The 15633-nt window shown below is 40.4% G+C and overlaps 1 protein-coding gene across 4 annotated transcripts in view; it reads right to left on the reverse strand.

The window, feature by feature from the left end:
• Positions 1-15633, reverse strand: part of SMYD2 (SET and MYND domain containing 2) — an 83667-nt gene that overhangs the window by 41911 nt on the left and 26123 nt on the right. For all 4 annotated transcript variants that reach the window (XM_078156315.1, XM_078156313.1, XM_021007825.2 and 1 more), the window contains exon 2: positions 10111-10174. In XM_078156315.1, coding sequence (XP_078012441.1) covers positions 10111-10174 — 64 coding nt within the window. The remainder of the gene's footprint in view (positions 1-10110; positions 10175-15633) is intronic.

Below are 15633 nucleotides of genomic sequence, written 5' to 3' on the forward strand. Positions count from 1 at the left end.
CTTTTTGTGTTTGCCCATTCTTCTAGCAACATCTTCCTCCTCTAGAGGGAAGGTCAGGTCCTGTTGCTGCTTTTTTTGGGGGGGGGAGGATTAAGGGTTGTTATTTGAGAATCTCAGGTACAGGCTGGGGGTCTGAAGTTTTCAGTGTTCTCCAAATGGTCTGGTCCAGACCAATCAAGTTTGATTGCTGCTTCCCTGGTTTGAGCAGGTTGTTCACCTGGGTTTGGAGCTGAGCAATAGTGGATTTTTGCTGGACTCTGCCCATATCAGTCAGCTGGAAACTGCTAGTCCAGAGTAGTAGGACTGGAAGCTCCTCTTTAGTCTTAATGTTTCTTGACTTGACATACATTAACTCAACAAGGATTTATTAAATGCCAACTATATGCAAGACACAGTGCTAGGTGCTGGGGTTATAAAGACAGAAAAGAAATAGCCCCTGACAACAAGTTGTTTAGATTATACTGAGGGAATGAACACATAAACAGAAAAGTGAATATAAGCATACATACAAAGTAAATAATAATAGTTAGCACTTATATAGTTCTTTAAAGTGCTTCACATACAGCACTGCACCTGATCCTCCTAACAACTCTGTGAAGTAGATGCTGAGAGACGCTGAATGGGTCACATTTCCCTGGGTTACACAGCTAGTCAGCATCACTAAAGGCCCTGAAATGAACCCTATCCTCTGACCCAAGTAGAGTATTATGACCTGATCGCTACGCTTGTCCTGAATATTATACAATGCAGTCCAAGATAGCACTTGGTTTTTTGGTTGCCACATCTTATTTTCCTTTTTGAAAATAGGGACATTTGTACTTAACCTTTCTAAGATCTCTTTAACCATTCTCTGATTAAAAAAACAAATTCCAACAGGTGCTCAGACATCCCATCTGCCAGTCCTGTCAGTACTCTAAGATAGAATTCATCCAGTGACCTGATCTCACTGAAGACAGGTAAATGCTGCCCAACGATCTCCTCACTCCTGGGTTTCCATTCCCTGCTAATAATCATTGTGTTATATCCTCCTAGTTCAAAGATCATTCTCCTTCTTTGTTCCTGAATTTATCAAACACTGAGTTATTGTGTTCAATTGTTTCTAATTCTTTCTTATCTAGTCTGCTCCACTGATCTACTTTTCCATATTTTTAACTAGTAGCAAATGGTGATGATCACCACTTCATATCATATTATGAAGCCAGCAAGTGCTGCTCTCCCTTCATTCCTACTTTTTTTCCCTCCATTATTTTTCTTGAGATTCTGGACTTTTTTCTTTCTAACATCATTTTTTTGTTGGAAAAGGAAAAAGAAGCAATCTAAGTAATTCACGGTTTTCTCCATCATGTGATAATTATCCCCATCCACCCTAATGACCCACCTTTGATCTTCCTCTTTCTCCCAACATACCATAAGAAACCCAAAACCCCTTTTATTCACCACCACAGCATTCCTTGGTAGTCTCAGCTCATTCTATTTTTCTGTTCTTTTTATGAATCATACTAACCTACTACTCTTGTTTTCATCCTCAGTTGCCAACCTTTGCTTCTATCTTCTACACACATATTTTTTAAATCTGAATTTGTCATTGAATCCCAATGTACCTGTTTTTTTTTGTTTTTTCTTTTTGTCAGCCTCCTTTTACCTTCTCATTGGAATAATTTCTGTCTCCTCGCAATTGCATTCCTGAGAACTTCCCATCCCTATTAGACATTCCCTGTACCACATTAAGTCATAAAATACTACCTACCCATCTTTTCTGTTTGAACTCTACATTAGAAAAATCTAGGGAGCCAGGCTATGCCTTATTTTCTTCTCCTTTTCTATCCCTCACTTGATGATTGAATGGGATTGTTGTAGTTTTTGACTGGATCTATGATTTCCCTGAGATAGGGGGCTCCTAGTGAAGGGCATATTAGCACCTTCTCTGTTGTTTACAATCTTGGAGATTTGCCAACAGCCTTCAGAGGTTGTCTTCCTGACTCAATGCCAGCCAGAGGTCACCTCCACTATGCCATGATGCCTCTCTAATTACTGGTTCCTAAAGTTCTTGTCACTTCTACTGCAGTAATCAATTCTTCATCACTGGTTATAATCAGGTGCAGAATAGCTATTGTCTTTGTTGCTGATTGTTCTACCTTTTGAAAGATGAAATTATCATCAAGGCAATTCACAGATTTATCAGCTGCTTTTGGCAGAGAAATAGAGAATGCCAGATGTCCAGAGAGCTAGAGTCGCCTCTCGCTACAATACTGAGTTTCCTTGCCACATCTGTGAACTACTTCCCATACTCATCATCTAATTCATCCTTCTGTCCAGGTTGGGTGTAGTCTACTTCCATAACCATATTGCTTCTGTTTCTACCTTGGTTGACCCTCTTTCCAATGTTCTCCATGATATTTCTGCATTCATGTTTGTTCTGTCTCTCCCCCTTCCCCCAAGGAACAGATCAGAAGGTAATTCATTCCTTCACAACAAAGGTCTTGAAACGAAGGCAAGTTGACCACTTTTCAAGTGGACTGTAGAAGGGATTCTTATTCAGCTATGGGTTGGCCTATATTGCCTCTGTGGTGCCTCCAAACTCAGATAGTCTGTGGTTTCCCCCATGCCAGTGCCTGAGATATACAAATTGTCACAAAACACAAGTTGAGGAAGGAATCTCAGACACAGTATAGGCAGAATTCCTAAGGGTCTGTGGTCTTGCACAAGGATGCTAGATACAGTCAATAGCTTTCTATGGCTAGCCAAGTGAAGTAACTGAAACAGAGAAAGGGATGGAAAGAGATATGTAGAACAGCTGATAAAGAATCACAGGATTTCAGATTTGGAAACTATGCCTCTCAATCTACAATCCAGTGACATCGGCCTTGCTTTTTCTTGAGCAAGACACTCCATCTCCTGATTCCATGTATTTTTACTGGTTGTTCCCAATCCCCGGCATTTTCTCTCTCTTTATTTCAGTCTCCTGGCATCCCAGTTTCCTTCAAGTCCCACTTTCTACAAGAAGCCTCTCCCAATCCCCCTTAATGCTAGTTTCTTCTCTTAAGATGATCTCAATTTTATCCCGTATATATCTTATTTGTACAAAGATGTTTGCATGCTGTCTCCCCCGTTAGATTATAAGCTCCTTGAGAGCAGGGGGCATCTTTTGCCTTTCTTTGAGCAGCCTGGTACATAGTAAGGCTTAATAAATATTTGCTGACTTACTCACATCATCAGTGTCAGACTTTACCTTAATCAAACCAAACAATTATTAAGTGCTTACTATATGCTAGGCTCTAGGGACACAAGAAAGGCAAAAAGTCACTGTACTCAAGAGGTTTAAAATCTAATGGGCGAGACAACGTGCATAAAAACTGGTAAATTAAGACAAGTGCAAAGCAGACGAAAGGCAAGATTAGAAAGGAGGGCTCCAGTAGCTTGGGGTACCAGGACAGTCCTCCTGCAGAAGATGGCATGTGAGCTGAGTCTTAAAGGAAGCCAGAATGTCTTAGAAGAGGAGGTGAGAAAAGACCATTCCAGCACAGAAATGAGAGATGGTTAACAGACTATTTCTGGACAGGGCTGTGGCTAACAAACAACTTGGGCTTAGCTGCTCAACGTGCAAAGCTGCTTCTGCTCAGCTTGCTTCCCAGCATTAGGAAACAGCTAGTATTAGCTGTGATGGCTACAGGCAACGAAAGCTGATGACTCACCAGTCATCAACTCTAGCCAAGGAGGTGGAGCTGGCTTTCTCAGGCTGGCTGATATTAATTTCCATCTCTGCTTCAGAGCTGGATTTTTTTCAGATGTGTAAAGCCTTAACAACTGATGTATATGATGCCTTAATTATAATAAGGGCTGACAATTCTATAGCCCTGGAGAGTTTGTAAAGATCATTTTCTGTGTAGTAGTGACAGGGTGAACTGGGATTTGGTTTGTCCTCTCTTGCTTTGCCAGATTACATATGAATTATTTCATTTTATCCTCTGGTATTAACAAGCCAGTGGGATAGATATTAGCAGGCATTATTGCTCCCATTTATAGACAATGAGACTGAGGCTCAAAGTGGTTAAGTGATTTGTCTGCAGCCACACAGTGAAGAAGTGCATAAGGAGGTTTTCAAAACCAGGCACCCCATGACTTCAGTCTAGCTCCCTTCCCATTCCATTGTTTCCTCACCGTCTTACACACAGGCAAATAACACAGGCAAATAGCTGATGCTACTCCCCCATGATCAATAAGCCAGATGTTTATCCAACAAAATGGTGACCCTGTCTCTCTCATGGTGACACCCTCTGAAGGAAGGCTCATTTAGGCTTCCTGTGCTGCTCACCGTTCCTGTCAGGCTGTGAGCTCCTTTGGAACAGGGATTATCTTTTGCCTTTGTATGCTCAGTGCTTAGCATGCTAGCACATAGTAGGTGCTTCATAAATGTTTGATTGACCTCTCATTACCAGGAAATACAGTAATCCTAACTAGTAACTAGACCTATAACTTACGCTGGATAAGGGGAAAGGAATAAGCATTTATACAGCACCCACTATGTGTCAGGAACTGTGCTAAATGCTTTCCACAAATATCATCTCATCTCATCCTCACAACCTTGGGAGGTAGGTGTTATTATTATACCTGTTTTACAATTGAGGAAATTGAAGCAAACAGAGGCTAAGTGACCTGCCTGAGGTCACAGAGCTAGTAGGTGTCTGAGGCCAGATTTGAACTCAGTTTTTCCTGACTCCAAGTGCAGAGTTCTATTCAGTGGGCCAACGGCTGCCTCTAAGCGTATGGTCCACTTACAGCGGGTGGGTAGCATTAATCATCTTCCTCATTAATGCCATACTTTTACCAACTACTTTAACCAGCTAAAAGGCAATTATTCTGATGCCTTGAAGTTTCCTCATGAGTTTTTAATTGCCTAACCAAGTCAACTGGCAGCTAGGTAGCCTAGTGCATAGCATGGTAGAACTGGGAGTCTGGAAGACCTGGATTCAAATTCTGCTTTTGACACTTACTGTGTGACCCTGGGCAAGTTACTTAACCTGTCTGCCTCAGTTTCCCCATTTGTAAAATGAGGAAAATAATCCTTGTGACATTCATGAAAATGCCTTGTCCAACTCAGGATAATAGATCTAGAACCAGAAGGGATCTCAGAAACCATCTAGTTTAATCCCTTTCTTTAAAGATGAGGAAACTAAGGCCCAGAAATGTTAGAGGGCTTGCTCAAAGTCAGAAGCTAGTAAATAGCAGAGTCCTCTAACTCCAAATTCATTACTGTCTTAGCTGTACTGTGCTCCCTCACACTTAAAGACCTTTATGAACATCAGCCACCATGATAATAATCAACCTCTAGAACCCTATCTGTGGCTTTCAGTCTTTGCTTATATTGTGTGTCTTCAGCCCTCTTGGTTGAGGCTACTTCCGAAATCCTACTTATAACTCAATCACCTCCATTTCATTGCAGAAAAACCGATTTCCTCTCCTTTGCCATCCAGTTGGGAAACACATTCTGGGATGCTGCAGTTCCCACTGATTATCCTGCAAACTAACTTCCTAAAATATCCTCTTGATAAAGATATGGTAAATTGGAGGCAATCTCTGCCAAGAAGTGGTCTAACTGAATGAATAATATATGAATTTCTCCAGGCCTGTTTGTAAAAATAAATGTACTTCATTAAAATACCCAGGACGCGCCAACCTACCAGCAATTTTCCCTTCCCTCCTTTTTTTTTTTTTAAAGTTTTCATTCCCTTTATTCTTTAAGCACTATTCATTAAAATTCTTCCTCTGGCAGGATCATACTGAGTTACGTAAACTAAGAAACAGAAGAGGCTTAGCCAATTTGTGCAAAATGAGATTAAAAATCTGAAACATTGCAGGCTATGAGTGGAGCTGGTAGAATGATTATTATCCTATGATCCTGTGATTCCAGGACCTCTGTGAGGAAGAAAAAGGACTACAGTGAGTTGTTTCTCCCTCTATTGTTCTAGAAGAGGCTTTAACCAGCGTGGTTCTGTTGGTCTTCCTAGTATGCTATCAAAGTATTCTTCTCACTCCTCGACTTCATGTATTTTGTAACTATTCCACTTTACTTGTTTGAAAACTGATGGGGGTAGTTTTTGGAAAGGACACTTGGTTGCTCAGTGAATGTTAAAGAAGCCAGAAAAACATATTCTCCCACCAATTACCAGCTACAGCATTCCAAATGTCACATTAGGTTGTTGTTTTTCAGTTGTGTTCAACTCGTGACCCCATTTAGAATTTTCTTGGCAAAGATACTGGAGTGGTTTGCCATTTCTCTAGCTCGTTTCACAGATAAGGAAACTGAGGCAAACAGAGTTAAGTGACTTGCTCTGGATCACACAACTAGTAAGTGCCTGAGGCCACATCTGAACTCAGGTCTTCCTCCTTTCAGGCACAGTGCTCTATCACCACACCACCTAGCCATGCTCTTGTGTTAGGGTACTTGTCAGCAATCTGGGCAGTGTCTCAGAATTCCCAAGATACTTGGTTCCATAATCAAGAAAGATTCCCATTTCTTATGGACTTCCTCTAGGACTCTATACTATAAAACACAGGGGTGCCCTTGCCCATACCTACTGAAAACAATGTCTCATTTGCCTCCAGTGCCTTCTCTTGGCACCAGAAACCAGCAGTTAATGAGTGGCATTGAGGGACCACTACAAAGAGTCTATCCATGAAGAAGTCTATCCAGATCTTAGAGGATACTGCTTGAAAAGGATGATGCTTTTTTCTACTGGGACACCAACACTTTTACAAGGTTTTCTCTCAGTGGGATGGATGGGTAGTCTTCACTATAGTCTACACTGATCTCATCCAAGATTTCCCTTAAACCAGTCCTACAGAGAGCATATAATAACTTACAGTACTGAAACAGTATAATATCCTTAGCATCTAGGGCCTAAATCAGAAAATGTCACCCTCAAAATTGAGCATAATGAATATTTCACCATACTATAATTAAGTAGAAATTCTCAAACATCCTCATAAAAATCACAAAGCCAGAAGAAATGTTAGAAGTAATCTAATCAAATTTCCTCATCTGACAGGAAAGGAAACTGAGGCCTAAAGAAGCAAGTTACCCAAAGTCACACAGCTCACAAGGGATTTAAGGCAATATTCTCTATACTGGACTTTAGAGTCTAGAACCCAGGGCCCACATTTCTGTTTGTTAAGCTGTATAACCATAAGCAAGTCACAACCTCTTTGAGTTTCAGTTTCCTTACCTAAAAAATGAGGAAAATAATACTGTACTAATTATCTCAGAGTTCTCTGCAAACCTTCCAACAGTACCTAAAGGTGAATTGTTATTAGTGGTGATAGCAGTGGTAAGAGTTGGAACTAGAACAAAGTGTTCTGAAACACCCCAATGCAGGGGTATCTCTACTACATCATGCTACCTTTGCACTATGAACACTGTAGCTGTGCCTCATTTCTTCCAGACAGATTTATCAGGATACCTTGTTTGAGGACAATGTTCAATATAAAGCTGCAATGTTTCCTCCATTATTTTTTATTTTTTAACTTTTACATGATTTAACACATTTTAGTTTAACTGAATGGCAGATTTGAGAAATCTGAGAAGACTGGCATGAACTGATTTCTAGGCATCTCGTATCGGGTGTCCTTAAAATCTTAGTGAAGTTTTAGGTTTTAATAGCTTAAATTCATACCCAAAAGCTTTGTTAGCTTAAAACTTCACTAAGACTCTGGGGATACACTGTACACAAGGCCAAAAAAAGGTTACCAAAAACAGCACTAAAATATAGCAGGATTCACATGATTCACAAACTCTCATCTTGGTTCTAGAGAACAAATGTTGAAGCACTCTTCCCTCCTCTTGGTAGAAAGGGGATAGAATATAATAAGGAATTGTTTGCTTATGCTGTCTGCTCCCAGATGCTGGGTCAGCTTGCTTTGTTGAACTGTTTCCCTTTGTTCAAAGAGGGAGTTGGTTTGGAAAGTGATAGCATGTAAATATCACCTTTTATTTTCTAGTTCTGAATAGCCAATAGGCAACAGGAGGTTACAGCTGGTGGGAAGATGAAGTCCCGGGCAGCTAGGTGGCATGGGGGATAGAGTGTTGGACCTGGAGTCCAGAAGACTCATCTTCCTGAGTTCAAATCTAGTTTCAAACATATACCAGCTGTATGACCCTGGGCAAGTCATTTTACCTGTTTGCCTCAGTTTCCTCATCTGCAAAATGAGATGGACCAAAAAATAGCAAACCACTCCTCCAGTATTTCTGCTAAGAAAGCCCCAAATGGGTTAATGCAGAGTCAGACACGTTTGAAAAATCACTCAACAAGAAGGAAGTACTGCCCACATTTTGGTATTTAGAGTCCAGTAGAAAAACAAAAGAGTGGAACAGATTGTTTTATGAATGTCCTAATACATAAGATTTAGAGATGGAAGGGACCTTACATGCCAGCTAGTCCAAGCCCTTCATTTTACATAAGATGAACTAGGGCCTAGAGGGGGTTTAAGTGACTTTTTCAAGGTCACACAGGGAGTACAGGTAGCAGGGACAGAATTCAAAACCTGGTCCTCCTACCTTAAATCCAGTTATGTTTTATAATGCACCCTGCTGCATCATTTATAGATAAATGATAAAGCTAGGGCCCAATGAAGTGACTTGCCCAAGGTCACACAGGTAGCAGCAGGTAGCAGAGCTGGGTTTGACCCTGAATCTTCTGTTAACAAATCCAGTATTCTTCCCATCGTAAAATGCTGCCTCTTATCTCAAACCTCTGCTTTATTTCTACCATGCAGTCAGTCAGAGGGAGACCATATGGATTATGGAGTCACGATTTCAAGGCTTAGCAACCTCCCCAATCCTCAGGAGAGCTAGAAGAGGTCATGTGGTGCAATCGGCAGGCATAAACCAGGGGTGGGAGAGAAAGAAAATAAAACAAAATAAACAGTGGGAACATACCTGAGGTAGGAGTCATCTCCAAGGATGAGACAAGGATTGGGTGAGGGGAGGGAACAAGGATTTATTAAGTGCCTACTGTGTGTCAGGTACTGTGCTGAACACTTCACAAGTAACTCATTTGATTCTTACAATAACCTTGCAATGTAGGTGTTATAATTATAGGTACTGGAACACTTGATTACTGCTACTTCCATGAATTAAACTAACCTATTCATTCAATAAATAACTGATTAAGTATTTCTTGAAGTGCACTATTACTGGGGCCTCTGCGAGTTTAACACTGGCTTCTTTTATCTCTCCCCAAAGCTCCTCATTGCCTACTGTGTGATGCAGCCAAACTGCTGTCCAGCCACCACATTCCAAAATATTCTATTAGCTCTAATAAGAACATGCATATAAGCAAAGAGTTCAGGGTCACTGAATCACAGGGTTGGAAAGGGCTTTATAACATCTTGTCCAAACTGTAGTTGAAAGACCTCTTCTCTACAATATTACTGATTAGACATCACTTAGCTTTCTGCTTGAACATTCCCAGTGACAAGGAACCCACATCCTCACCAAATGGTCCATTCCCTTTTTGGACACATCCAATTGCTACGAAGGTCTTCCTTCTCTTGAGCAGAAATCTGTTTCTCCTTCCCTATAATTTCTATTCTAGCTATTGGTCTTCATTTTAGCCAACACTTCTCAGAAGCCTGGTTTGGGAGATACTTACTGCAAGGTCTAAGGCTGGACTACACTTAAGATTTCTATGAATTAAGACCCTCATTTCAGGTTTTAAAATAGCACTTTGAGTGCATGCAATTTGCCAGCTTTGGTTTTTTTTGCAGTCACTGATAGATGCATAGATGGAAGGATAATATTTCCACTGGGAACACAACTAATTTTTTTAATCTTGTACTTGACTTTGAATTGTAATTTTATTTTATGTCCTGAAATCAACTTTTCTTCTTATGGGATGAGCCAGAAGAAAAAAGCTATCACCCCAATTAGAACCTATTAAATTAGGTTTGTCACAGACTTATAATCTATCTCAACTCCTTCATTTTGCAAATGAAGAAACTGAAACCAAAGCCCCTGATTTTGGCTGTACTGGTATTGGTATATTCTATTCCAAAAAGGGGAAACAAACCAAAGAAAACCAGACCCTCTTCCCTCTTGCTCATTCAGGCACGTACCTGACACTCCACATTGCAGTAAAATGCTTGTCTACATCTTCCACATTTCGACAATCCTTCTTTCCTTAAAAAGAAAAAGGGCGCTGTAATATCCACCCTGTAGTGGAGACGGGCATAGACACACAATGCTACCCAGTTTGTCATGCAATAATAAATTGGATAACAGAGTCAAGATTTTATTAACCTTAAATTTCCCACTGGCAAATGGACATTTTTTCAGAAAAAAAGATTTTTGGCCACAAAGCCAGTGGTCAAACCCCAGCGTAAATGGCGATTAGTCAATCTGAATGTCTACAAGCACTGTTATTGATGTTTGGTCACTTCATTCTTGTCTGATTCTCTGTGACCCCACTCAGGGTTTTCTTGACAAAGATACTGGAAGATACTGGAGTGGTTTCCATTTCCTTTTACAACTCATTTTTACAGATGAGGAAACTGAGGCCAACAGGGTTAAATGACTTGCCCAGAATCACACAGCTAATAAGCATCTGAGGCTAGATTTGTACTCATATTGCTGAATATTTAATACATGAAGAATACTACACTAGTTAATGTACTGGGATAGAAAAAATTAATAGGGCAGGCCAAAAGTCAGAGAGCAGCTGTAAGCTTAAAATTTAAAGACTTGAGAATTAAAAGCTTAAGCCGCAGGAGATCTAGCCCATGGTTCTTCAACCCAGAGAAACATAAAAACTAAGGTAATAATATGTTCTAATTATCACTCTTGGTTTTATTTATGGCTTTGTGGCAAGAAGCCAACCTTCTGCACATCAGTTTTCTCATCAGCAAAATGGGGATGATAGCACTAAAACTATCTTACAGGTCTGACACACTCCAAATCCAGGACACTAACAAAACCTTTTAAAACACAGCAAAAAGTGAATGAATGAATGCCAACCTGATCCTTAGAGATGGCTTCATAGAAAAGCTGATTAATACTAATGGTTGTGAACACGAGGCAAATAAAATGCCTGCATTCAAAACCTTGTCATTTGCTAGTAGGGTCATTCTCAAATGAAATGTCTGAAACACGAGCTGATGGACGCATCTGCACATTTCTATCCATACTGTCTCTCTTTAATTGTATTAATCAGAAACAACCTTTCTGCCCTGTTACTAACGGTGAGTTTTCTGCAGGCTCCTGCTGTGTTGTTTTTGTGTAGCCCTTACATAATAAGAACTCTACTGCTCCTTTGTGACACTTTCTATGTTGCTATGTGCCCTGCTAGATTCAGACCAGTTATGACTTTTTCAAAGAAAATAAACTCACAAACTAAAACATATAAACAAACTTTTTTCAGATTTTACTTTTTCCTCTTCCAAAAAACATTCTGTGTAATTCTTGGCCCTGGTAAATCCATCCTCTTTATCTGCAGAATTATTCGACTGCAGTGGAGAGGACAGAAGGAAAATCAGGAAAGCCAGCCACTGCTCCAACTCCACTGCAAAATATGCTGCTGCATTGCAGCAGATCGGAGGCATAGCTTTGTGCCTGCAGGATGGCAGACCTGACCTACCCCAGCAAGAAATCAGAGCTAGCCAACCCTGACAGATCCCTCTCCATGAGCTGGCAAAAAAAAAAAAAAGAGAAAAGAAAAAAAACCACGCTGCTGAATTCTTTGCTCCTCCTTGTCAGCAAGCAGTAGTCACTACATTACTCCCACAGAATCCAGCAAGTTTTCCAAAAATGCTTCTGTTGGAACTAAACAGACTGTCTTACAGTTTTCATGACAGCGCTTGAATCCCGAGAATCAGACTGCACGATGTGTGGGAGAAACACATTTCAAAGCTGAAGCATAACAAACATCCCAAATTTGCAGGTCTAAAAACAATTGTCAAGAACACGCTAATCCAGCCAAATGTAGCCCTTGTTTCCAGGTACTTCTAGATACAAGGACATGATTCCTTTGGATGTATCCAGGTGTTTAACTCTTATCTTTGGGGGGTGGGGGTGAAAGTCAAAGGTTGGTTAAGCATTCATTTAGTGCCTACCGTAAGTGGTGTATCTAGGTGGTAGTGGCAGTATGTGTGTGAGTGTGTGTGTGTGCGTGCGTGCACACGCGTGTGCACATGCTCACGTGTACTCATGTGAGAGGGCTATGGAGGAGGAGGGAGAAGAGGAGTGCAAAGCCCACACACACACAAAAGAAAGATAACTTTCTTAATATCCCGAAGCTTATACCATATTTGGGAGAGGCAGACTCATAAATGACTAATGGCAATTAGCAAGTCATTGGCCAACAAGTGCATAGACATAGTTCAAGAGAGCCAGGTAGTTTGAGTGTTGAACTTGGAAGTAAAGAAATCTTCTAACTGTGTGAGCCTGAGCAAGTCACTTAAACTCTCTAAGCCTCAGTTTCCTCATCTGTAAAATGGATATAATAAATACCCCCCCAGAGTTGTTGTGAGAATAAAATGAGATATTTGTAACGCCCTTTGCAAAACACAAAATGCTATATAAATGCTTATAATCATCATCTTCATCATCATTATGTGTAGAAGTATCAAACTCTGAGGCTGAAAACTTGAGTTTGAATCCTAGTTTTGACATGTTCTATGACCTAAGACCCTTGGTCTTCTTTTGAAAAATGGTTTGCTATGAGGATTAAACATTACAGTAAAGTATATAGAACTCTGGAGCCACAAAGAGCTGTATAAATTAGGGTTATATTAAGCTACAGTTTGAATACATAATAATCATGTGATTAGAGTACAAAGGGGATATCTGAGAAGGCTTCTTGGAAAAAAGTAAGTTTGTAGATGCTTAATATGTGTGGTTGTATCTTCTTCCTTCCTCTATTAAAAAAAAAAAGATCTACTTTTAATTAAGATGCAGCTTTGACTCATTTCCAGGCTCAATGGTAACATCTCAAGGGGAAAGTAGGCCATTTTAGCTGTAATGACTCATCCAGCATGCTGAGATCTTGAGTGGGATTTGATCAAACAATGTGGCCACTCTCTCAATGGTCAAGGCTCCTTTGGATCCAGTAACTTCAGTGGCCAAGACTCCTTTGTGGGATCCAGTCTTTTGGTCCACAAGCCTTGACGACAAAGCAAAGGACAGTTACTGACTTACTCTCTCAAATTCTTTTTCCTCTGAGGATTGGGACAATTATCCTGAAGGCAGGGAAGGTATCCCAAGAAAGAGATTCAGAAGATCATGAGGTTAGAGTTGGAAAGAACCTGAGAGGTCATCCGGCCCAACTCCCTTGTCTACAGATGTAGAAACTGAAGCCCAGAGAGAAGTGACTTGTCTAAGGTAATACAAGCAGCAAGGGGCAGACCACTGGGTCTGATGACCTTAAATCCAGGTCCTTTGATTCTAAATCTGGTCTTTTTACTACATCTCTGTTCTATAGCAATCACGCTATCTGACAGAGCCAACTCTGATGAGGACATAGTGACAGAATGGACATCTGACTACTTGCTGTGTGAAAGCACTCCTCCATGTGGTCTGGGGGAGGCCTTTAATCCCTAGAAGGAGGCAAAACAGAGGATAATAAGAGCTAATATTTATATAGCACTCACGCCAGACACTCTGCTAAGTGTTCTACAATTGTTATCTAATTTGATCCTAACAACCCGGGAGGTAGGTATTACTATTTTACAGATGAGGAAACTGAGGCAAACAGTTATTGAGCAAGGGAGGATTCAGACTCTGATCTTCTGTCTCCAAAGTTAGCACTCATTCCACTGACCCATGCTGTCTCTACTATTTTCAGTTCTCTAGAATGAGAAGCAGAGAAGCTCATCTCTCCCATTCCATACCATCAATCTCATTCTACAGTACCTCATTATTCCACAGGTTTTGGTTTTGCTGCTTGTCAAGTGATGGCCTCTATGTACACAGTGATGTAATACTGCAGATCTCTCACTGTAGCACAAAATGCTGACTCTGGCCAGATTGTTCTTATCCCTAAATACCAGTATTTTAAGAGTATCTTACCACAGAGTTCATCAGCTGGTGCTCACTACCAACTGGTTGTCTGATTATCACTTTAAGGATCTCACCGGCTAGTTCTCTTCTGTCAAGCAGAGGAGAAACCTGAGGCAATTACTGTCACTAATACAGGCAAAAGTCTGCTTTTGTGTTAAACACTCTGGGGAAAAAATATGACCCAAAACTTTTTGCCCTGAATTATCTGACTAATCGTCTCAAGGTTTTTAATTTTTTTTTTTTGTAATTAGAAGAGGTCTGAACTTTCATAGTTCTAATATCTCAGCTTTGAAATAAAGCCTCATTGAGCTGGTAAGTGAGTGGGATAAGGAGAGTGGAGAAAATGTTTGATATTGCTGACAGGGAAGTTTTATCTGGAAAAGTTTACTCAAACTATTTTCCAGGAGAATGAATTTTCTGAATGTCAAATCCCTGAAAACTGCATAGGGGGAATAAAATTTTCAGTGCAGTAATTATAAATACAAGGCTTATGAAACATATTCGCAGGACTGTAGGGTTTGCAAACATCTGATCTACTTTACCGGTTAAGAAACTGAGGCCTAGAGACATTAAGCTTATATAGTATCTCCCAGTAACTACTGAAATCTAGGTTTTAATTTTTAATTTAATCACATCCTAGCCTAGTACTGTGTGTTATGTTCAATAAATCCTTAATAAATCTGATTGCATAAATGAATAAGCAGCCTAATTTGAGGCTCTCCTAATTAAAAGGATGGTTAGGGAGAGTGATGTGACTGATTTAAGAGTCTTAAGACACTTCAATCAGTCAACAAGCACCTATTAAAAGTGCCTTCTATATGCCAGGTGGGCCCTATGCCATGTGTAGCAGGAGATTACATTCTCCTGGGAGAGACAACAAGTAGTAAGTAGGTTTCTACAGGATACACACAAAATACAAGATAATTTTGGGAAAGAAGGCACTAGGAGCTGGGGTGGGGTGGGGGGTGGGCCCAAGAAAGGGGTCACATCCAAGTTGGTGATTAAGCTGAATCTTAAATGAAACAAAGGAGGAATGAGGACAGATAACACAAAAGCATGGACACAGTGTTATGTATAAGTGACAGCAAGAAGGCCAGTCTGGCTGGCCTGCAGGAAAGGAAGTGGAATACCATAAGATGGAAAGACAAGCTGGAGCCAGGTTGTGAAGGGGTTTTACAGGCCAAACTGAAAAACTTGTCTATTATGTTGGAGGCAATGTGGAGCCACTGAAATTTATTTTCTGCAAAGCAGATTATAACTATTCTGAAAGGCTGAGCTGCCTACATTTGATTTATTAAGTTGCTTAGATACAGTAGTTGAATTTTGGGAAATAAACACAGATGCTTACAGTATCTTTTTAGTTCATAAGGAAAGTATCCTGGCAACCAGATTTTAAAGAGGAAGCTATGGGTTCCTATCATTCTTCTGCTCCTGGCTCCTGGCTGAGGATTTAGGATTGAATATTATAGACTCTTGTCCCACTGCATCAACCTGCTAGCTCCTCCTCTGCCTCCTCTTCCCATCTGGGACAATGAAGCAAAACTGACCTTTTATATTCCAGCATGTTTGTTGGGTTATTTTTTTTT

Source organism: Phascolarctos cinereus, unplaced genomic scaffold, assembly GCF_003287225.1.
Source record: "Phascolarctos cinereus isolate Bilbo 61053 unplaced genomic scaffold, phaCin_HiC Scaffold_5;HRSCAF=322, whole genome shotgun sequence".
Lineage (NCBI taxonomy): Eukaryota > Metazoa > Chordata > Mammalia > Diprotodontia > Phascolarctidae > Phascolarctos > Phascolarctos cinereus.